This window comes from Diabrotica undecimpunctata, chromosome 4 (genome assembly GCF_040954645.1).
Source record: "Diabrotica undecimpunctata isolate CICGRU chromosome 4, icDiaUnde3, whole genome shotgun sequence".
NCBI classification, from domain to species: Eukaryota; Metazoa; Arthropoda; class Insecta; order Coleoptera; family Chrysomelidae; genus Diabrotica; species Diabrotica undecimpunctata.
The window spans coordinates 160,505,931-160,531,334 of NC_092806.1; the positions used below are offsets into that span (position 1 = coordinate 160,505,931).

The 25,404-nt window shown below is 34.0% G+C and overlaps 1 protein-coding gene across 1 annotated transcript in view; it reads right to left on the reverse strand.

Annotated features, from left to right (window-relative positions):
• Positions 1 to 25,404, reverse strand: part of Agpat1 (1-Acylglycerol-3-phosphate O-acyltransferase 1) — a 67,931-nt gene that overhangs the window by 40,734 nt on the left and 1,793 nt on the right. Inside the window, exon 3 of the mRNA XM_072530827.1 lies at positions 7,738 to 7,919. Coding sequence (XP_072386928.1) covers positions 7,738 to 7,919 — 182 coding nt within the window. The remainder of the gene's footprint in view (positions 1 to 7,737; positions 7,920 to 25,404) is intronic.

Consider the following 25,404-nt stretch of genomic DNA (forward strand, 5'->3'; position numbering starts at 1 on the left):
CATTTGAAGAAAACCGCTGAACATTGATAGGCCGTATTTCGGTTCCTATTATATCGCAAAAACATTTTAAAAAATGAATTATATTTGTCTTTTTAAAAGCTACAAATTTGTTCTCTACAATTTTTTTGATAAAATGCACCATTTTCGAGTTATTCGCGAAAAATCGATAAAAAACGTCGATTTTTTTGTCTAAAAGTTGTTACTTTCAATCGCGAATAACTTGAAAAATATCAGTTTTACAAAAAAAATGTATAGAACATTTTTTGTTTAGAATCACTTTTTTAATGGAAACCTGTGGTTAAAACGTAAAAAAAAATTTCACCCCCGAGATGGGGTGGCAACCACCCCCAAGGCTTTGGCGCACTTTGGTTCGGTATAGATTTTGATCCTTAGGCTATTACCTACCTTCTGTTAAAATTTCAAGTCAATCCACGCAGAACGAAAAAATTGCGAGGTGAAATGCTTCATTTCCTGGACTACAGTCCTGATGATATAAAATCAAACTACAATGGAAACCAACACCCCGCAACTGATAATTTAAATTACAATTAAAACAAAAACTGTCGTTTTTTTGTACTATTCTGGTATTTTTTGTTTATCTATGATTTATTTAGATACTTTGTAAGTTTTTGTTGTATTTAAAAATTATAACCTTTCTTACCTTGTCAATCACAAAACAAGCAATTGATTTTTTTACTAAATAAATCAATAAACGCGTATAATAGTAATTTGAAGTTGTTTGTATCTTTAATTTTAAAAAATATTATAAAGGTTTTTTCTAAGCATTAATTTTTTATATTAAAAGAGTCATTTTCATCGTCGTAATATGATTTTATATCATTACTAGAATAAATTGAATTATTAACCAATTAGTATGTTTATATGAAACGCTTAAAAATTTCCAATATAGCTCAAGTATGTCCATTTAATACGACAACGACATTGTAGTAGTATATGACTGATAAGTAGTAAGTAGGATCGTATTGTAAGGGAACGGATGAGGTACTGGGAAGGGCGTGGTGAAGGTGTTGCACCACGCCCTTTTTAAGGAATGTTTTAGATTATTTTATGGAATTTGTGTGCTAAAAAAATTTAATCTGGAACTCCATTACAAACAAGTTCGTGACGATTTCATCAATATAATATCCTTTAATGTAGACAACGAAAATGATCAGAACGAGACAATATATTATACGGCGGAGCTGCACATCGAAAATCCAAGTTATGAAGAAGTAGTTCAGATAATAAATAAACTAAAAATAATAAAGCACCAGGAACGGACGGAATTTCGGCAGAATTATTAAAGCATGGAGGATCCGAACTCTGGGAAAGAATCCATTACCTAATAATATTAATATGGACGAAGGAGCAAATGCCAGAGGAATGGACAGTTGGCCTCATACAGCCAATATATAAAAAAGGAGATAAGAGGGAATGCCAGAATTATAGGCCAATTACATTGCTAAATGTAATATACAAAATTCTTTCTGGTATAATCTACAATAGATTATTAGAATATAATTGGGGATTATCAAAATGGATTCAGACCAAATAGAGCCACTACAGATAACATATTCATACTAAGAACGATACAAGAAAAAGCTTATGAATACGACATAGACCTATATAATATGTATATAGACTTTAAACAAGCTTTTGATAGTGTGAAAAGAGACAAAATGCTGGAAGACCTTTGTAATCTAGGTATACCTAAGAAATACATCAGCCTCATAAAAATGACATTGCAGGGTTCAAAAGCCGCAGTCAGAGTAGATGGAGAACTGACTCCCTTGTTTAACATCAACATGGGAGTAAGACAGGGAGATGCCCTATCAACCATGCTATTCAACCTAGTTCTTGAGGCAGTCATCAGAAAAACCAATATAACCGGCCATATAAACACCAAATCAGTACAAATTACTGCATATGCAGACGATGTAGCCATCATTAGTATGAATAAGCCACGACTAATGGAAGTGTTCAAACAAATTGATCCTGAAGCAAGAAAAAGAGGTCTCAAAATAAACGAAGCAAAAACGAAGTATATGACAGTCAAAAGAATAACTGACAATGAAAATAATATCACAATAGACAACTATACTATCGAACGAGTGGATGCCTTTACATATCTCGGCACAGAAATCAATCAGAATAACTCCGTAAGTAGCGAAATTAATGCACGTATTTCCATCGGGAATCGTACATACTATGCTAATAAAAGATTGATGACATCGAAATTATTAGACAAAAGAACCAAAATGACTATCTACAGAACACTGATTAGACCCGTAGTAACCTATGGATGTGAAACTTGGGTAATGACGAAAAAAGATGAAGCCCAACTCAGGACATTCGAGAGAAAAATACTGAGGAAAGGTACAAGAGGAAGATGGCATATGGAGAATCAGGAGAAACGACGAGGTTAATGGTGAAACCTTTATATGAACTCTCGCTGTTATTATCACACAAGAAAAAGCCATATTACGAAATGTCGGTGACTCAAACATAAAACATATTTACATTGGAGGACTTACAACAACATTATTATAACAAAATTTTTATAAATTGGAAAGAAAAATGGAAAAACATAGCAACGAATTCAAATAATCAATATTATACTATCCACCCTACCCTACCACAAGATGTTGACTATATTTTCAAATATGCAATGCCAAAGAAGTTGACAGCCACAATTACTCGACTGAAAACTAATCACGGTGCATTCCCAGCTCACTTGGCTAAGTTAAATATTATCCCTTCTGGGGTATGCTCATGCGATAATATATCACAATGTGACATCAACCATATTCTTTTTAAGTGCGATAAACATAGGTATGAAACAGATCAGCTGTATTCAAAACTATCAGAACTTAAAATTCAGACTCCCATAAATATCACCCATTTACTCTCCTTAGATAGTAGAGAAGTATACGAACTAATATGTAACTTTTTATTTAAAGTTGGTTACATTATTTAAAAACTAATATCTTACATTACAATTCTGTGGCTAAAGGACTAGTTTCCAAGCCAACTCACCAAACACACACACACACACACACACACACACACACACACACACACACACAAACATAAAACATATGATAGACCAAATCTTTTTGTCCAGAAACACTGCCATGCTCCGAATTGATGATATGGACCAGGATGTTGAAACACTTAATGGATCAAAGGCGAGAAATAAAAAAAATAAAGAAATGGAAAATAAAACTCTGGCCTCAGCTTATTTTAAAAGCTACAAAATGGTGTATATTACATTTTTTTCAAGCTCTTTGTAACTTGGAAGAACCTTCCATTTCAGAAATAAAATACTATTAGCGTCGTGGTACCACACAGACCCCAAATGAACTTTACCGCTGGCTTTACAGAGCAATACTGAATCACAGTTGACGTGCCTATCGGAGTGGCTTACGAGTGCACCAACTTAAAGGTAGATGGCGCGGCCAGGCACAAATGCTAAATTTGCAAGTTTTACATTGATTTTAAAAGTACTGGGGGTCCGTCTGACCCCACAACGCCAGTTGAGGATTAAAAAAGGCTAGATAAGCAAAGTTTACTGTGGGTATAATTTATTTATTATTTATTTTAGTAGATATGTTGATATCCTGTCCTGTATAATAATGTAGAACATAATAAATACGTTGTAAAATTATATTATATTAAATAAACTCTGTAGGTACGCTTTTTACAATTTTTTAACGTAAAATTATTTTAACTTTTCGATTTACAAATGCTTATATAAACTTTCTAGGAAGGTTGGGTTTGGGGAGGGTGGCCCGGGCGGCAGATATCCTAGGAACGGCGCTGAGCAGAAGAATGCTCTGGATGGAAAACTTGTGAAAGCAGAGGGTGTTTTAGTTTCACCACAAGCGAATTGTTTATAAAAATAAGATTCTAATTCTTATAAAAATCACAACTTAAAGTTTTATTTGGTAAGTTACTGTATAATACTCAATAATAATAATTTTTATGGTTTATTACAAAGCTATAATAGTACTACGAATAGACAAAATGGAATTAATTTTAACGATCATCAAAAAATCAAGGTCGTTTTTCTTTAAAAGTAACATACTCGTATTTTATCTATATATTATTTAAACATTCAGTGTTGACGAAAGAATCTTTCTCGTGATATTATTTATTTATTGAATTTGCCGGACTTAAATCAATATTTCCGAAATTATGACTGTTGACTCCTTGTCATCAGTCGATAATTAATAACGGAATAAAGACTTTGTTCAATTTCTAAGTAAATATTTTATTTGTGTTTGTTTTTGTATATTTTATAGAACAGAAGCGGGATAGTTAGTAGGTACGTAATATATTATTCTTGTCAGTAGCGCACTTACGATTTTCCCTCGGGGGGGAAGGGAGGGTTTGATTGGACACAGAAATTTTTTTATGCTATTTTTTTATACAACCTCCATTTTGAGGTCTTAAAATTTGTGAGTAACAGTGTCGGAATAGTGCCCTGGGGAGGGGGGTTTAACCCTCAAGCAACCCCCTGGGTGCGCCCCTGATTCTTGTATTTTCAATAAAATATAAATTAAACTTGTATGTTTTTATTTTCCAATAATTGCCCACGCAAATAAATAAAACATCAAATTAAAAAGCATGTATCAACCATGGGCGCTGCCAGGATTATTTTCAGGGAGGTGTACCTGCATGTACACATAATATTAAAAAATATAAAATATAGATGTACTATACATGTATAGATATTCCTAGACGCATATCTTCTTATCCCCAACTTCCAATTTGGATTCAAAGCTGAACACTGCATTTATTGATATCCAGAAGACCTTCGAACAGTAAAAATAATCCACTGCTATCTCTCCAATCGGAGAATCCGTGTCAAAGTCGCTAACACGCTATCCATACCATTCACTTCACAAGCTGGAGTCACCCAGGGCTCAATTCTAGCACCAATATTATACACACTCTACCTGTGGCGCACCCAGGGGGGTTTTGGGGGTTAAACCCCCCCCCTCCCAAGGCATATAAAGTAAACAATATATAAAGAATAGTAGGAAAATGTAACTTGTCTTTCACACATAATACTAAATAAAATCCAAATAAAATATAATAAAAAATAATATGATGATCCATATGAATGATAATAAAAAATCCAAACCGCCGATTGAATAATTAAATTACCACTTTAAATATGTAGAACACAATAATTATTTTATTATTGTATAAATACACAATAATTAATACACAATAATTAATAATATTTTTCATAATGTTTAGATATCGATACCTAATATTAGGCTTATGAAAAAGTAGACTGAACGAGTCTGTTGCGAGTAGCATGCGCCTACAGGACTGTATCTGCAGCGGCCTTGTGGACTATCACGGGTTGTGTTCCTTTGCATGTGTTAGCAGTAGAAAAGAGACATCTCTATGGGAGAAGGAAGCATTTGACAACAGTTATAAAAAAAAAGAAGAAAGGGAAAGATCAATGGAAAGATGGCAAGAAGAGTGGAACAACAAGGAAGATGTTGCTCAGTGGAGAAAGATGCTGATCCCGAGCCTAACGGACTGGGTAGATTGTACACAATGCTGAAGTGTCATAGTTGTACAGTGGAGAGAAACAGAATGTATAAAAAATAGGTATGAAACCTGTGACTGTAAGAGAGATGATCGTGAAGATGACGGGAAATACGGAGGGATGGAATAGTGTTCACAATTACATCCGAGCAGTCATTAAAAAGAAAGAAAGAAGAAGAGAAACACCAACCGAGCTAACGACAGAGATAATTATTATTTTAATGGGAATAAATCGCAATTGAAGGTTAAAATAAGTTTATTTTATTGACGTTTGAATTTTTGATCTTTGATATTGCACTGATAATTTGTTTATATATATATATATATATATATATATATATATATATATATATATACCCGGTATTTAGGCGTTCCACGCCCTTCCGGTAGGGATCTATGGAGGAGTATCACCTAGCCGCAAGCCCTTATCTCTTGCCGTACTGCTCCACCATAGGCCGATCAGATACCAGCATATTCTAGACTAAGCCGCAGATTCATTTTAGAATTTTAAACTACTGCGTTAGCCTTTTTTGTTTGCTATTCACCGAGCCGGGGATTTGAACTGACATCTCTCGCATTGAAGCGAAGGAGAAGCCAGCCGCCCAGCCCGCTTGGCTATCCGATCGACTAATTTGTTTATACTCCAACAATTAATAGAAAAAAGAATAGCAGTTGGTACCGAAGTACATAGCCTTTATCGACCTAAAAAAGGCGTATGATACAGTTCCAAGACTTAAATTGTGGCAAGCTTAACAACAACTCGACATTAGTCCATAGCTTTTAGGAATAATCACAGAAGTATACAGGGATAACACTACTTACCTAAAAATTGGATATCGACTATCAGAGCCAATAAAAGTAACTAAATGACTAAAACAAGGATGCAGTATGTCACCCTTATTGTTTAATTTATATATTGAGGCAGCCCTCCAAAATTGGAAAAACCCTACCAGGGAATGGGAATCCCCATAGAAAATGACGTACTTCGTCATTTTCTATCCCTGAACTTTGCGTATGACCAAGTCATCCTAGCTCAAGATTCTTATGATCTAGAATTTACGATAAAGCGTCTATACAGAGAATATTTAAAATGGGGGTTACAAGTCAGCATGAAGAAAACAGAATATTTACTTAGTTATCAATTCAGATGCAAGTTTTGAAGTGTTGATAGACGAGGACGTGGAAATCAAACAAGTGGAAAATTTTAAATATTTAGGTCCACTCATTGCTAAGAATGGTTTGGAAGAAACCAAAATTAAACACGAATTAATCAGGGACGTAAATTTGTAGGATGTCTGAACTCCTTATGGTGGGATCACAACATTTCCAAAAGGAACAAAACAAGAATAGGGCAAATCATGGTTGAATCAGTTTATTGTTATGGCTCTGAAGTATGGACAATTAATGCAGACCTGAAGAGAAGATTGTTGGCAGTTGAAATGGATTATTTGAGAAGAAGTGCTGGAACATCAAGGCAGGAAAGGAAGACCAACAAGTAGACATTATTGCATACATATAAAACTACCTTCACCTAAATTTTTATACATTTTGAGATTGTCAGGACAAAGTACTATCAGTTTACAAATAATAAAAAATGCGATTTTCGTAAAACTGACTATTTTTAAACAGCTGTATCTTCGAATGTACTAAATTTATTGTAATTCACCAATTCTTGTTTGAATGGTATTTAAAAAGTTTTTAATTTACTTGTTTCTACAATTTTTTGCTTATTTGGTTAAATTTTGACAATTAAATGAAAATCATAAAATTTTGTAAGTTTTCTTTTCGTTCTTCTTGATCTATAAAATAAAATTTATATTTTGTGGATTTGTAAATTATTCCATCAAAAAGTTGACACTATAACAAAAAAAAAATAAATAATAAGAACTTAGAAGTTAAAATCGGTTCACTGGGCTCGGAGATATTGATCTTCAAATATAGGATAAAAAGGGCCATTTTTTAACCTTTCGAGGGGCATATCTCTGACCCAGGGACACGCAAAGGACTAAAAAATAGCTATAGGCTATTTTTTTAAGGTACAATGATACAAAAAATAAAATTTGGTAAAAATCCGCCGACCTTCCCTACAAAAGTGGTCGAAAAGTAAAAGTATTGATCATTTCGATAGATCACAGCACGCAAAGAAGAATTTTAAATTCAATCACTTACCTTATCAGTCTTAATTTTTTGAGCAGCTTCGTTCATGATGATCTTCGCTCTTTCGGCGTGCACCCGAGGTATAAAAATGAGACCGCACAAATAAGCCGCCAGGCCAAAAGGTCCGGTATACAGCAGCTCCTTTTTGGCGATAACTGTGCATTTGTCCATCACCCGCCAAAATTGAAACATGCCTGTAACGAAGAGAAAGCTATAAGTAATTCTGTAGTCAATATTAGTCAGTAATGACTGTTAAGGGTATAAACCATTAAAACCGGATAAGAGTTTAATAAAAATGATATGACTGTCAGCGGCAAGTCTTTGTACTCCAGTAAATGATCGTTTTCTTCTTCTTCTTTGTTTAGTTAAGAATTGTTTAAGATCTACTATGGGTCAACAACGATTATCTGATTTGGGACTGTAAAGCATAGAGTCGAAACTTGCAAAAACTCTTGATTTCGACCACGTGATCCAAAACTTGCAAGAAAAGTTATGTTGTAAATAATTAAAAACAAAGTTTAATTGTTAAAACTATTATAATTTTCTTCCTTCCTGTGTCAATAGCATGAGTGTTCACTATTACATAATATCCCAGTTTATGAGTTATCAGATTTTTGGGAATTTTCGTTCAACTGGGTTTGGGGGAGGCCCGGCCGGGTCTCATCCCCGGGGCCCGGCCTGGCTCTGGGCGGCCCTGCTAGACAGTATAGGAAATAAAGTATTTTATTTCCATTACTTGTTCAATACTGATGCCATCAATTTTTATTTTACATCTGGTTGGTTCTTTGCTGACTACTATTGTTTTCTGAGATGTGATTGTCATATTAAATCATTTTGCTCTTATGTTAAATCTGTGGACCAGTCTTTACAGACTATCTTCATCTTGGGCTATCAATATTGCGTCGTCTGCGTAACAGAGTATTTTTATTTCTTTGTTTCCCATTCGATACCCTCTTCCTTTGTTAACGCTTTCGATGATTTCATCCATGATCAAATTGAAGAACATTGGGCTCAATGAATCCCCTTGTCTTATTCCGCTGCCGATTTCTATAGGTTCTGTAAGTTGGCCATCTATTCTGACTTGAATTTTGTTGTTTTGGTAGATGTTTTCGATAGTTTTTATAGTATTTAGGTGAACTTCTCTATTATACAGAAGATGGATTACATCTTTGAGTCTTACTTTGTCAAACGCTTTCTTTAGGTCAATCAGACACAGAAATGCTGGTCTATTATACTCTAGTGATTTCTCAGTAATTTGCTTTATAACGAATATTGCATCTGTAATCTGTACACGATCTTCCACTACGAAAACCCTGTTGTTCATCTGCTAAACTTATCCTCTGATTTATTAGCACTTGTAAAATTTTAGTTGTAAGTTATAGCGTACGATTTAACTAGTTAAATACCTCTGTAGTTTTCTGGCTGGTTTTATCTATTTTTTTGAATAGTAGAATTAGTTCGCTCGTTCTCCGTTCTTCTGGTATTTTATTGTGTTTTATAATTTTACTAATTAATGATGTTTTGTTCTGTCATTGTTGCTCCACAATATTTCAGTAATTCGTTTGGTATGTCGTCTTTACCTGCTGCTTTTCTGTTCTTCAGGTTTTCAAGTATTTTTTGAACTTCCTGTACATTTAAATTAAGATCTTCATTTGTGGTAATTTCTGGTGTTTCCGGTTTTAGCGTCGTTTGTTCTTCCTCTGCATAGAGCTTTTTTAGGTAATCAATCCACGTATCCTTTTCTATGTGTTTTTAGTTGTTTATTTTTATGTGTTTTAGTTGGGTGGATCGAGACAGAATTGTTGCCGGTCCGAAGCCCGGATAAAGGAGGAGGGGGTCTACAGCCAGGTTAGCAACCTACTGATAGACTTTGAAACCATACAGCTCATAGAAACAGGATTATGCCTCGGAACAAGAATGATTTCATTACGACGACTAACGCGAGAAAGAGGACAACGAATTTATGACCGTTTTGGAGTGTAATTTTCCTCGTCAAGACGGATTGCTTGAAAATTTGGTTCCTCTTGCCCATTGGCGCACCTAGAATTTTCCTGTGGGGAGTTTTGGTTGGGCACCGAATTTTTTTTGTATCCTACCTCCATTTTGAGTATTTAAAATTTGTGAGAAACAGTGTCGGAATAGTGCCCAAAACCCCCTGGGTTACTCTTACCACCTACTCCACTTTTGGACTCGAGCCCAGTGTTGCTTATACTTGGGGGGTGAAAACCACTCCTTCTCGGGGGTGAAAAAATATACGTTTAAAATAAGTGCGGAAATGGATAAATTGAATAATTCTAAGCAACTTTTATTCTATAGAGTATTTTCACGAAGTCAATACTTTTTGAGTTATTTGCGAGTGAAAATGTTCATTTTTATAAATAAAAACTACTTTTTCAGACGGATCTTCAGAAATAACTCAAAAAGTATTTATCGAAAAAAAATTACAAGGTAATATCGCTGTATTTCACGTTAACTTACTGACTTACATCAATTCATTTTAGTCAAGAAAAATATTTTTATTTTATATTATAATATAATGAATAAAAATATTTCGTAAATAAGTAGATCTCTTACTGTACTGTAAATTTAAATATAATTTATTGTCATAGACCGAAGGATGAAAGTGAAAATTATCACATTCGCTGACGTCACACCGACAAATTGATTAAATACGTTCGTATTTTAATTTTATGTCATGTCAAGTGATAATTAATCGTCCTAAAACGTTCATTATCGTTATTTGTTGTGCATAATTCATGAGTTTTGTCACAATTGATCAGCTTTGTTTACTTGATCACTTTTAATTACTTATTAAGTGACCTTTGTATATTTTAACTGTGTTGTTGAACTAAGTATATATACTCCTACAAATGATATTTGTTATCCTGTTGATGGATAATTAAGATTGTCGATTTAATAAGAAATTAATAAGTCGTAGAAAGAAACGGCCTAAAATTCTTCAAGATTGTTTCCAAAATTTTCTTCATATTTATCACTTCAAGATTAATAAATCATACAATTATTTGTAAAACTGTTTTAAAGAAATAACAGTTACAGTCGTTCTGAAAATCGAAGTTACAAAAACTTACTCAATAATTTTTTCGAGAAAAACATTGTATACAATATTACAAGGTTTTATAAAAAATATTCATCAATAATAAAAATTTTCAATATTGCAACAATGGTTACAACGTTTTTTCTACCAAGTGATTACTACCAAGTGAGCACTTATAATGAGGTTATTTTGTTATATAACTTTATATTTACATAAGATAGGATAGGAGTTGTTAGACCAAAATAAAGGTTTTCCTTTATAGATGTCATTTAAGCCATAGTTGAAAAACATTGTTAGTGGAGTTACAATGTTATTCATAGCAGGTGTCGATATGTTTTACAATATCGTTATTTTGGCTCAATTATAAGACGAGAAAACACAAAACTAAAGAGCGACAAAACGTATAATAGAAAACATCTACAAACAGAAGTTAATGTGTCTTACACCGTGCTTGTGACAATCTTCTGCACTCAATATTTCCGAAAAAGTAACATCACTTCTTCTAAAAGTTGCTTTAACAATTTTTCGATACAAACGTACCGAGGATAAATCGTTATCTTTGGTAGGTACTATATAATTTCGTCATATACTTTTATTGGTTTGTTCACTTATCTATCCAACAGATAATCACATAATCCGTATTACGCAAATTGTTTACATACTTCCATAAATGTTCTGTAAAATAATAATGGTACGTAATTGGAACTTAATGTCGATTTTCAGATACTTCTTGTCTTGTACTTGCAATTTACAACGAATTTTTGTTTATTGACATCTAAGAAATTTTAAAATCTGTTTCACAATAAAAACAATGATTAAAATTATTACTAAAAACGGCTCAAAACACAATGGTTGTCACCGTTGAAGGTGTACCTTGCTTCCACAACTTTGTGCACTATCTTGATCGGTTAGGTTAGATAGGTCGAGAGATCATATCTCTTCAATTTCTTCGCTTGTTGTTGTTGAGAAGATTGTATGTCAGGGTATTAGGATACACGCCTAGCCATCTTGATATTGTTCAGATTTTTTTTAACTCTTCAGGGAATTTTACTACCTGCAGATCTCTAAGCAAAATATTGTTGTGGACATACCAAGTGGCATTAGCGATTGTTCGTAGAACTTTTGATTGAAATCTGTGTATTTTGATAACATTAGATTTGCTGTTGATTCCTAGAGCTCTAGATCCATTGAAACTCTTATTTCTATTTTCTTCCAATGAAAAGTTTTAAGGCATATACGTAGTTCAAATTTACAATCATTGATTAATTTCAATGTTTTTACTTTAATTAAAATGAACTGCCTTGTACCTTGAATAAAACTTCGAAAGACTAAGCCCCCTTTCAGACGAGGATACTGTATCCGAGATACGCGTATCCGAGATGCAGATATTACATAGACTCAAATGGAGCTTTTCACACGAGACGCGCGAGAGATACAGTATGCGAAATACCGAATTCAGTATCTCGGACCTTCCTGTCGCCGACGACTGAATGCGTATCCCAGATACAGAAGAAACATTACGTTAAATGAACGCTTTCAGACACGAATACTTTTGCACCACATTCCATAGACGCGCGATTTTCTGTCGAATATTGTGAATGAGCAACGAAAGAAAGACGGTGTTTTCTGAATATAGTTAAATAATGGAGCGTACTGTATTTGATAGTGACAAATTTATTTGTTTGGTACAATCATATTCCTGTCTATGGGATACAGCATCGCCAGATTACTGCAATAGAAATAAAAAGCAGCAGTGCTGGGTCGAAAATTCTAAGCGACAATTTTGAGGCCATGACTGCAGTACAGCAAAATAAATATGGTAAGAAATAAACATGTTTTTATTATAAATACATAGTAGAATAGTTTAATATTTTGTTTCATACGTATACAGTTTAGTTTTAAAAGTTTGCTAATTGGAATTTTGATTATTTAACGAATATCAAACTACATTATTGTGAAAGGAATACGGTCATTTTTTATTTAGGGCGAGGTAAACAATTTACAAATTGGAGATAAGTACACATATTTATTTTAAATTTAAGTCATAGACTTTAACTTTAAAAAGTCATAGAAAGTCGTTCTTTTGATGAAATAATTCTACGCATAGTTGTGTCTTTTTTACTCAATTGAATTTCCAAAATTTTATGAAGTTCTTCAAACGACTTCACAGACATTCGAAAATAATTAAAAAACTTCGATGGATCTTGCAATAAATCTTGATACAGCGAACTATACGTTCCCTTGGTTTCTCTTAATTCTACAATAGGATGAACCCACAAATTACGTCGTCTTTTCAGTTTCTTTTTATTTAATATGTACCACAGCATAATACACTCTTCTACATCCATAATCCAAAAATATAACCGCACTGCACTGCTACTATTTTCATACTGACGAGCATGCCCGTGAATCTGATACAGCCGCCATCGAAAATTCTGTATCTCGCATACAGTATCTCGCATACAGTATCCTCGTCTGAAAACCCTCTAAGCCACTAGCAAATACGCTAGATTTTCTGCAAACTAAAAACTCTCTTTATGGGTATCCTTAGCCTAGCATAATTTCACTCAAAAATAAATTAAAAAATTTAAGTGCCAAGATATCCAAATCTGGTGGAAATACAATATTAACTGATGAATTGAAGGCATCGAGAAAATATTTAAAAAATTACTGATGGTGCGATATCGTCGTGCCGTTTTGAGTGAAATTTCTCATCTAGAATTTACGCTACTTTGGTTTCCAATATTAGACACCATCTGCATTAACTAAAGAAGACTTTAAATGATTTGAACCAATTTACGAAATTTCCAAATTTTCTATACTCTTCAATCATTGGAATGATTCGTTTTCTCTTCATGTAAATAGTCTCAAAAGTTGATAATGTAACACCGTGTGTCACTACAACATTTATAAGAGCTTTTTTTTTATTTGATTGTAAAATTTTAAGTACTTAAGAAGAATTCGTAAGCCATCCACGTGCCTTATAAACGAAGTCGGTGACAACCCACTCAAAAATAAGATAAAGCATGTCTCTAATAATATCAATTCAAGTGAAAAGTTTGCAAATTCTTCTTAATAATCAAATTAACAATAAAAGTTAAAGGTCAAGGACGAATAGAAGTGGATACACGTAATTAGTGATCCCGAAATGCCTAAACAAAAATATAATTGTGTTTAAATTTAGCTCTAGAATTTGGCTAGCCCGTGTATTGCGCTATTGTGGTAAGGAAGTTGTGTTGAAAGTGATGGATGTATGTTTAGTATACGAGGAATATTCGATATAGTTCTATATATTACAGATTGAACTTTTCAAAATATTTAAGAAACTATCACGTCTTGTTCATATATTAATTAATTACACTGATTTAACCTAAACCTAAGATTAATAATATTACAAGAATTAATATTAAACTCACCGACAGGCTTCCAGTTTGAACCACGTCGATTAGACACTACTACACTAATCACTAATCAATGCATTACTGCTACTGGGAACAGCATTTATACCGTCGATGGTGACGTGGTTTGGGTGAAGGTTGGCGGGAACATTTCTGACGGCAGGATTTTGATTGGAGGGTCGAGAAGACGATATTTTCTTTATAAGAGGTCTCCATGTCAAAGGTAGCCGGATTCCGTCATCTCTTTTATTGAGACAATTTGGCCTTCTTTCAATTTCTATGGCTTCTCGGTTAATTCTTGGTTTATAGAAGCAGATGAGAGCTATGGTACTGGAGTTTTCAATTATCAATTATCAATTTTGTGGCCTGTATGAAGGTGGTGTTGACCTAGAGCGAAGAAATCGAATGTTCATAAATCCTATTTTAGATTCTACGATTTGTTTGACCTATATAATTTTTGTATGGACATTTTGTACATTTACTTTAGAATTATTTCCTTAATATCACATTAATTGTTACATTCATTGTATATTGTTCTGGTTTCTCCACATTTTAAATACGGCATTAGCCCAATCTTCTTGCCCATTCCATTGTGAGTCCTAACAACCGTTGGACATCAAAAATGTTGTACGTCACGTTTTCACGAGCTACGTAACCCTTTACTTGAGCCCAGATTAATTCTATCGGATTTAACTCGAAATGTTAAGGGGAAGTCTCAAATGGTGATGCCTCTATCACGAGCCATTGTATCTACACCATGTCTAATGACACTTATAAGCTCAGCCTTAACCATGTCCTCGGAAAATGGATTTTTGCCCTAACCAACTCTGCATGTCTGCTTTTCTGGTGGCCATAGTTGATAGTTGTTTTATTAATCGGCTGTGATAAGAAGCGTTTACCGAATTTGACACGATTCTTGAAAGAAGGGATTCAAACAATTTTTTCAAAGGATTGGGCGTCCATGTCTTCGTGATAATCACCCTCGGTGACTAAAAAAATTAGTACATTATCGTCTGCAAGCCACTCTCACTACCTATATGGGCAACAATCAGTCGTTGCCCTTTACCCGTTGGTCGTCATAACCCTGTTCATAAACCGTCCCCAAATGCTTGACGATAACTCATTACAGTAGTATCTTGCCAGATCTTAGATACTGTGTGACCAGCATTCACCCACGTTTCGTCCAGATAATACATTTTTTGTGGACAGAACGAAACTCTCTAGAAGATATTTTTGTCGCAATAAAACTAAATCTTCTCTTTCTATTAAGATAGATTTATGGGATCATTTGGCATATATAAATTTTAAATCTCCTTTTATTATTAACCTTAACGTGTCTTTACTAATTTTTGGAATGAGATGATTCTCCATTACCTTTATCCTCATGGATTCGAGTTTTGGCGCTTTATTCTCAAAAAAGAATGAATAGCAGTACGTAAAAATTTTTGCTAGTACTCGTCCCATTCAATTTTTTTTCTATCACGACCATGTACTTTTGGAGATTGCACAATCCCAGTCGCCTTTTTTCACGTATAACGCGTTCAATTGTCAAAAAGGATACTCCCGTTAAAAATGAACACCGAGCTACAGCTTCCACTATACATTTTCATACACTCTACAGACCATCTGCTTTTCTTCTACTTCTACCGACATAAACTTCCTCTTTCTTTGTACATTACTTGGCCCCGCTACGGGGTCCATCTTAATGCTATAAAAAGAATAAACATCAATCATATTATCCTGCTGTTTGTCTGTTGTTTACTTACCTCAAAAACTATTTTACAGTTAATAAATATAATAAAGTATATTTAATAAGTATGAAACAAAGTCACATTTACAAGAAACAGAACACAACACGCCTATGGACTCTTGCTGATAAAGAAACCGAACGAATAAACTATTTCTCCTATTCCCACTCTTTCCAAAGACGTAAATATATAAACCAGCGAAGTGTTGATAAGTTTACCGATGTTTCAATGTATTCAACGAACTTGTTCAACTATTCGCTCGTGAATCACACCGGTATGTAGAAGGTATATTGTTACTGGGACAAATTTTATGGAGCCATCTTACTTTTAACTTATCCACATTGGCGAAGTATACACAATAAAAATGACCCCGGTAAGAATTTACTTCTGGCATTTAACATTGTTGCCGTTAGCTCCCAGTTCAATTTGTAGACGAGTCACCTTCAATTGAAAATTGTTATATTTTAGAAAGTAATGAGTTTAGGTACAGGAAATTCTTCATAACAATGAAAGAGTATCATAAATGAAATATTTTGAAAAAATAAAATATAGGGTTGTACATTTAAAAAATATGAGAAAATCGAAATTATCTTTTGTAGTTCATCCTGTATACGAATACTCGTCAATGATTTCTGTTAAACTTAGTTTGAAAACTAGAACATATTGTTTACCATACTATGGAAAATTTTATGAAATTTTCCCCTTAGACGTATTTTGCATATTATTTCATAATGTTACAAATGCAAATTTAATTTATGCAAATTTCATAATGTTACAATTATTAATATCCATGCCCCAACAGAAGCAGCAGATGAACTAGTAACCGACCAATTCTATGACCAACTACAAGTAGAATGTGAAAACGCACAGAAGAGAGATGCAGTTATAGTTCTGGGTGATATGAACGCGAAGCTGGGAAAAGAGAAAATATATGCAGAATCCTTTGGTAAGCATAGTTTACATGATATTACCAGCAACAACGGTATGAGAGTGGCACAGTTGGCAATGGCAAACAAACTAAGAGTTGTTAGTACGTGTTTTCCTCATAAAAATATTCATAAAGGAACCTGGATGATACCTGGTACTAATAAATTTAATCAAATTGATCACATATTAATATCTAAGCGGTGGGCAACCTCCGTAACAGATGTTAGAACATATAGAGGTGCAAATTGCGATTCGGACCATTTCTTGGTTATATCGAAGATAAAACAAAGAATATCAATGGTAAGAAAAGAGAAAGGCGCCAAACAAAGAAAATGGAATACATAATATGTTTAAAAATCCTAAAAAGAAGAATGAGTACCAGCAGAAAATAAAAGTAATATTAAATGAAAGAGGAGAACAAAACAACATTGAAGAAGAATGGAATATCATCAAAACGACAATTACAAATATGGCAAAGGAAACATTAGGTGAAACCTCAAGCCAAAGAAACGAGGAATGGTTTGACCAAGATTGCCAACAAGTAATAAATAGCAAAAATATAGCTAGACAGAAATGTCTACAAAGGGATTCCCGATCGAATAGAAAGGCATATGAAGAACTCAGAAAAGATGCAAAGAAAATATGCACAAGGAAAAAGAGAGAAATGTTGAATAGAAAAATACAACAAATTACAGATTATAATAACAGAAGAGAGGCTAGAAAATTTTACAAGGAAATCAAGCAATGCACCCAAGGATACATAACAAGATCAACAGTTTGCAAGGACAAAAATGGGGCAGTTATCAGCGAGAAAGAGGAAATAATGGAAAGGTGGAAGGAGCATTTTCAAGAGCTGTTAAACCCAGAAAAAGAACAAAACGAAGATGAAGAGATAATTCACCACACAGCAGAACAACTAGTTGAGCAACCAACATTGGAAGAAACGATAAACGTCATAAAACATCTAAAAAATAACAAAGCACCTGGCACAGATGGAATAACTGCAGAACTGATAAAGAATGGTGGACATGCGCTATGGAGGCGTATCCATAAACTAATAGACCGCATATGGACACTAGAAGTCATCCCAGAAGATTGGAAAGTGGGAATCATACTTCCTATGTACAAAGGGGGAGACAAACGACTCTGCAAAAATTATAGGGGCATAACAGTTTTAAATGTCATCTACAAGATATTATCAGGAATTATATATAGCCGCCTGGAATCGTTTTCGGAGGAGATTATTGGTGAATACCAATGTGGCTTCAGACCAAAGAGGTCAACTATAGACCAAATACATATGTTAAGAGGTATACATGAAAAATGTGTTGAATATAACATACTTATTTACAACTTGTATATCGATTTCAAACAGGCGTTTGATGGAGTAGATCGACAAAAGATGTTAAAGCAACTATCTATGTTAGGGATACCCAATAAGTTGGTTAAACTTATACGAATGACTCTGGAGGGTTCCAAAGCTATGGTGAGAATAGATGGAGATATGACGCAGGCCTTTGATATTGAAAATGGAGTTAGACAAGGGGATGCCTTATCAACAACACTTTTTAATCTAACTTTAGAAGCTGTTGTTAGAAAACTGGATGTAAACGGCTGTATTAATACAAGATCTATGCAAATATGCGCATATGCGGATGATGTTGCCATAATAAGCCGCAACAAAAGGGTATTGAGCGAAAAAGTTATAGAACTGAAACGAGAAGCTGCTACGTTTGGTCTATATATAAATGAAAGCAAAACAAAATATATGGAGTGCACAAAATCGAATGAACATGAGAATCTGAAGGTAGACAACCATACCTACAAATATGCCTCCACTTTTCCCTACCTAGGCTCAATAATAAATGACAACAACAACATCAGTCAAGAAATACAAGCACGGATTCTTAGCGGTAATAAGTGCTTTTATGCATACAAAGACTTAATGAAAAGTAAGTTACTGAATTGTGAGTCTAAGCTGAGAATCTACAAAACAGTAATTAGACCAGTGGTCACATATGGATGTGAAACGTGGACCCTCTCAACCACTGATGAAAATCAACTGAGAATATTTGAGCGCAAAATAATAAGAAAGATATTTGGTCCAACCCAATGCAGCGATAGTTCGTGGAGAATTAAAATGAACCACGAGCTGGATGAACTAATGCAGAGCGCAGATATTGCCAGATTTGTAAAATCACAAAGACTTAACTGGCTTGGTCACCTAGAAAGAATGCCAGATAATCGAGCTGTAAAAGTAGTCCAGAGATGGAAGCCCCAAGGAAACAGAACAAGAGGAAGGCCCCGTAAAAGATGGATAGACGACGTAGAGAGGGATCTTAAAACCATGAACATCAGGCAGTGGCGAAGGAAAGTATGCGACAGGGCAGAATGGAAGAACATTGTTAAGCAGGCCAAGACTCACAAAGGGTTGTAGCGCCATTAGAAGAAGAAGAAGACTATGGAAAATTAATAATTATTCATGTATTCCTTCTTTATATACAGGGTGTTTGTTTCATTGCGATATCGAAAAAAAAAAAAAAATTGGTCATAACTCGTTAAATACCCTGTATAAGTAACGTTCACATTGTAAGAAGACGGATTGCGAGAGCAATATATATATATATATATATAGTGAAAAAGCGATAAACGCTTGTCATCAACGCTGATCAAATAGAATACAAAACTCAAATATTTGGGTGTGCAGCGGAAGATAGGACAAAGAAGTACTCTTTTTAGTTAACCAAGCTTTCGCAAATCTTTATTTGCATCATCAGGGTGCTACAATAAACAAAATTAGTACAAAATACAGAAAAGAATTATTCTGCATCTTACACTAATTGAGGTTAGTTGTCGTGATGTTTATTAAATGAAATGTGCAACTCATTTGATCCCTACAAATGATGGCTAAAAACAATTTTGGATAGTTTTCGCCATCATTTGTAGGGATCAAATGAGTTGCACATTTCATTTAATAAACATCACGACAACTAACCTCAATTAGTGTAAGATGCAGAATAATTCTTTTCTGTATTTTGTACTAATTTTGTTTATTGTAGCACCCTGATGATGCAAATAAAGATTTGCGAAAGCTTGGTTAACTAAAAAGAGTACTTCTTTGTCCTATCTTCCGCTGCACACCCAAATATTTGAGTTTTGTATATATATATATATATATATATATATATATATATATATATATATATATGTGAAAATATACAGATACCAGAATACAGAATACCAGAAAACAACGCAATTCAGGCATAGTTGTAGACATCAAAGGCCAGATTTTGACTACCATTGAAGTTAAATTACGAAGATGGAAAGAATATATGCAGAAAATGTAAAGAACATAGATTAATTAGCTTAATGAGCCATGTACTTAAAGTACTCCTTACTATCATTCACTCGCGCATATACACCAAATTAGACGACCCCTGAGTGAAGTTCAATTTGGATTCAGAGCAGGCCTCGGAACGAGGGAAGCACTTTTTAGTTTGCAAGTTGTAATACAGAGAGCCAGGGATGTCAACTGCGATGTGTATGCATGTTTCATTGATTTCGAGAAGGCATTTGATAAAGTCCCACATGGGAAACTAATCGATATCCTAAAAACATCAGGACTCGATGGTAAGGATATAAGACTGATCTCAAACTTATATCTCCAAAAAAAAAAGCAACAGTGCGATTAGAAAATGAACTGTCCGAGATCTTCACAGTCGAAAAAGGAGTTAGACAGGGTTGCATATTGTCAGTTTATTTCGAGCTGCTGTGAATAGAATAAGATGGGTCAATGTGGTCGCCAACATCTCTAGAAGATAGGTACAATTAGAAGAAGAAAATATGCAGGGTTCATATTGTCCAAGCATGGAGAATATCATTGCCTACATTTTCCTAAATTTGATATTCTGTAAGTACCATCAAAGAATATAGACGGTTAAGAATATAAGCGTCTATATTCTTTGGTACCATAATGGATACAGTGGCGGATCCAAGGGGGGGGGTCACGGGGGTCATGACCACCCCCAAAACAAAATTAAATATCAATCAAATAATCCTAAAAAAATTATTTAAAACCCATCAACCCTATAAGCAGGAAGTCAAGAGTTGAAATGATTCAAACTCATTTATTCTAGGGGTAAGTGTAGAATTATATGGAAGCCTTTTTAAATTGCTCTTTAAAAAAATCAACAATTCTAAATACAGTAATACCTCGACTAAGACTTCCACGAATTCAGAGTTACGCGATTTTCAAATTTTGTCAATTCGTCATTTGAGTGCCAGAGGCTCGTATAGTTTCTCGTCGAACCTGTCGTCAAAACCAATCTGCTAACTCTTGCGAAGACACCAGAAACCAGAATATTATTGAACCAACTACTTAATGCATATTCCACAGTAGAACAAGAGTTTTCACTGTGGATGCAAAAGTGGAAAAGAGTCGTGCAAAATAATGGAAAACTTCCAGATTGTTTTTAGAAGTATTAGAAAACTGCGATATTCATATGTATCCAAATATCAGAATATTTCTGCAAATATTAATTACACTGCCAGTCAGTGCAGCAACAACAAAGCATTCTACGCTTAAGCGTCTAAAGACTTGGCTTAGAAATAGAAAGGTTAACTGGTTTAGCACTCATCAATGTGCATCCTGAAATTTTTCTAGATGTTGATGCAATCATAGAGCGATTTGATAAATCGGATAGGCGAAAAGAATACATTTTTATAAAATTATATATTTACTTATCTTATTCTTTTAGTACTTTAATCACTGAACTTTTATTTACCTCTCGTTGCCGGCTGTTGCTGACAATTCGTGAGAAAAATTTCAAATACCGAGTAAAAAAATATTTTACTCACTTATAGCCTAATATGCCTAATTATAAAAATAACTATTCCTTAATCATATTATGTTTTTTGTTGAATACTACTACTACTTGTCAGTTTATAACGTTCTCCGCCGTTTTCCGACTTCCAATCGACACTTAGTCCGGTTGTTCCATAGGTCTTCTTTTATGGACCTCTCTCTCAGTTCTATATTGATTGTCTACTTTGCCAACTTTTTCTCCCTCGTCTACCTCGTTTTCCCTTTCCTTCTGGTTGCCATTTTAATATTTCCTTTGGTATTCGTTGTTCAGCCATTCTTTGTATGTGTCCGAACCAGATAAGTTGTTTTGTTGTTAGGTCATCTGTGATTGTTCGTTTGATTCTCATTATTTCTCTAATGCGTTCGTTGGTAATCCTTTCTTTTCTAGATCTTAATGCAGCTCTTCTCCAAAAATCCTTTTCCGTCGCTTTCAGTTGAATTTCATTTTTTGTTGAATAAATTAATTTAAATAAAATGCTGTTTACACTTATTCTTAAGGTTTCTTCATCATTGCTGAAGGGTGGCTATAACTACAGCAAATTTCTCTCTATCTTGAGCTGTTCTTAGTGTCGAATGTGTGTCCATGCCTGTCCAGTCTCTTACATTCTTCGACCAGGAGCATTTTTTTCTTCCTGGACCTTTTCCTTCTACTTTCCCTTCTATTATGAGTCGTAGAAAGTTATATTTTTCTTCTCTGTAAATATGTCCTAGATAACTCGTTTTTCTGTTGTTAACAATATTTATGAGTTCTCTCTCAGTCCTCATTCTTCTCAGCACCTCGTTATTGGTCACGTGCTCTGTCCACGAAATCTTCAGCATTCTTCGAAAAACACACATTTCAAATGCTTCTATACGCCTCATACTTGTAATTCCGAGAGTCCATGTTCCCACTTCGTATAGCAATAAGGAATAAATGAATGTTTTTACAAATTGATATCGGATATCCAACGCTAAGATATAATTTATTAGGAATGTTAAATACATTCATTAATGTTTACACTTACATTGAGTTATTGCATTTAAATTACTTAACTTTGGTTTATACTTATTTATCCTTGGTTTGTTCTTGATTTTGTAGCTATAGGATAGGTGGGTTTAAATTCATTGTCTTTAAAATACCTAGTTTAAATTGGCAGTCCTTAATTTTTCAGTATTTATATTTTAATAACTTTCCTTTGGTTTAATAGTCTTGTACACTTGATTTTACTGTCATAGAGTATGTGGGTTTAAATTATTATTTTTTGTTTAAGTTTAAGACCCCTTAATGTTGTACCCTTCTTAGCACCCGTAAGGTATTTGTGTTTTAATAACTTCTCATTGGTTTAATATATCGCCTAAAATAATTATTGAGAAAATGATTCCCTTAGGTGAGGCACAAATCATATCAATAGTAAAGGTGCAAAAATCTAAATCCTATATCAAAATCACCCTTAAGACTCATGACCCCCCCTGACCAAAATTTCTGGATCCGCCACTGAATGGATATCGACCATGTCGCACTAAAAACTCACCCTGTATTTGTTATTACTTCAGTTTTTTTAATAACTCATAATCTAAGCATACACGTAGAAAGATTTTTGATAGAAAGTTGAATTTCCCATCTTCTAAAGAACAAAAAAATAATTTTGGTATAAAATAAATAAAAAAAAACAAACAATTCACTTTTTTTTAGTTCAATTATTTTTATCCATATCTTTTTTTAGAAAAGATAGGTATTTATATAATGTTTCGAAAATAAAAAAGTTGACGTAATTTCCTTTAAACTGATTATTTTGGAAGTGTTTTTTTTTTTGATAAAATTTAACCAAGATATGGTTTTTTAACCAAGATTATGATTTTTATTGATTTTGTTTTTATATCTTTTAATCCTAATTTTTAATAAAAAATATATTTGTAAATGGTCTCGTTTAGTGCCTATATATTTCTTAAAAGTAAACACTTTTTCATTGAATATCAACTATTCTATGAACGAAAAAAGTCAAACTGGAAGTTTATTTTTGTGTATTTCTCCTTTATAGCTCTACAGCCCTTGATTAGCATTAGACTACTTTAAAAAATCCTTCCAGCGTTCCCTATTCAAAACCAATCTTAACCATTATCCTTTTTCCCGTTACCTGTAGATCTGCTTCCACACCGTCCAAGAAGGGTTACTTTCGACAAGTTTTTTAACATCAATTTTCAAACCGGAGATATTACTTGATTTCGTTGTTCATATCATTTTTTGACAAGAGCTTCAAGATATACCAATTATTGAACAGCTTTGACGGTTCGCCGATTTAAGGTCGCGACATATTATCGTGCACGTATAGTTTCCGGCACGTGCGCGTTCACATTTTCATACATAGAACGTTTCAGTTTGGTTCGGTGAAGATATGATCTCGCTTTTCTCGACAAAAATTATGTGCAATTGCTCTTCTACTTAACGATGAAGAATGAAAAACTGTGTTAAAAAGAAGGTTTGAAGTACATCCAATGGTAACAGAAAGGAAGAAGGAAGGTGAATACTGGACTTTATACAGAGAATTAATTGATGACGATGAAAAATATTATGGATATTTTATAATGAACAGGATTCAGTTTAAATATGTTTTAAATTTAATTTCACCTTCAGTTAAAAAACGCACACTGTCCGGAGTGTTCCACTGTTCCGTTAAAAAACAAAATACTACATTTTACGAAGTATTTTTAAAAAGAAGAGGTATCACTTTCGTACAAAAGTCCTAATTGTTTATCACTTCCGTGATTAATTGTCACAAAGCAATAAAAACACATGCATAAATGACAAAATAGCCTCAAAAATTATTTTTTTAAATACTCTGTATCAAAATCAAACAAATACCTAAATAAACAACGAGGGGAAAACGACGGACATCTAATTCACATTATCCTTACCAACCGGTTACGACTCGTTACGTAGCCGTCGGCATCAGTAAAATATTGTTTTCGAATATACTGAACGGGAACGTTAAGTGTCTGAAACGCTATGTTCCGGTCAGTGTGCGTTGTTCATATTTAAAACCATTTAAATTATATTTTTCGGAAACTAAACGCTATGTGCTGGAAACGCAACGTGCATGATAATATGCCACGACCTCTATACCTAAGTTCTACGTAAACAGTCCGTTTTATTGGATTTACTAGGTATTTCCAACAGTGCAAATCGATTTAAAGATAGTCGCCGAGGTCAAAAACGCAGGTCTCCTAATTATCATGATCATCACCCAGCCCTTTGAGTCCACTGCTGGACATAGGCCTCCCTCATTTTTGTCCATTGTGCTCATCTTGAGCACTTTTCATATAATTTCTTGGCAGTTTCTTGAGATCGTCAGTCCAACAAGCTCTCCACTCAGTCAGTCCACTCAAGCAATCTTTTGGTCCAACTTTCATCACGGATTCAGGCGACGTGTTCCATTTCAGTGTGGCAATTCGAAAAATTACATCGGTAACTCTTGTTCTTCTTCTTAAGTCTTCATTTCTAACTCAGTCACGAAGCGATATACTCAGCATTGATCTTTCCATTTTCCTCTGAGCTATTTGCAGCGTTTTAGAAGTTATAGCTGTCAATGTCAAAGTTTCGACACTATTGATATAATAAGTGACGTAAAACGTACAATTACCTGATGTTTTAGCACAAAACGTGACTTTTTGGCATAATACACGATATTTGACGTAAAAAGTAAATTTTTA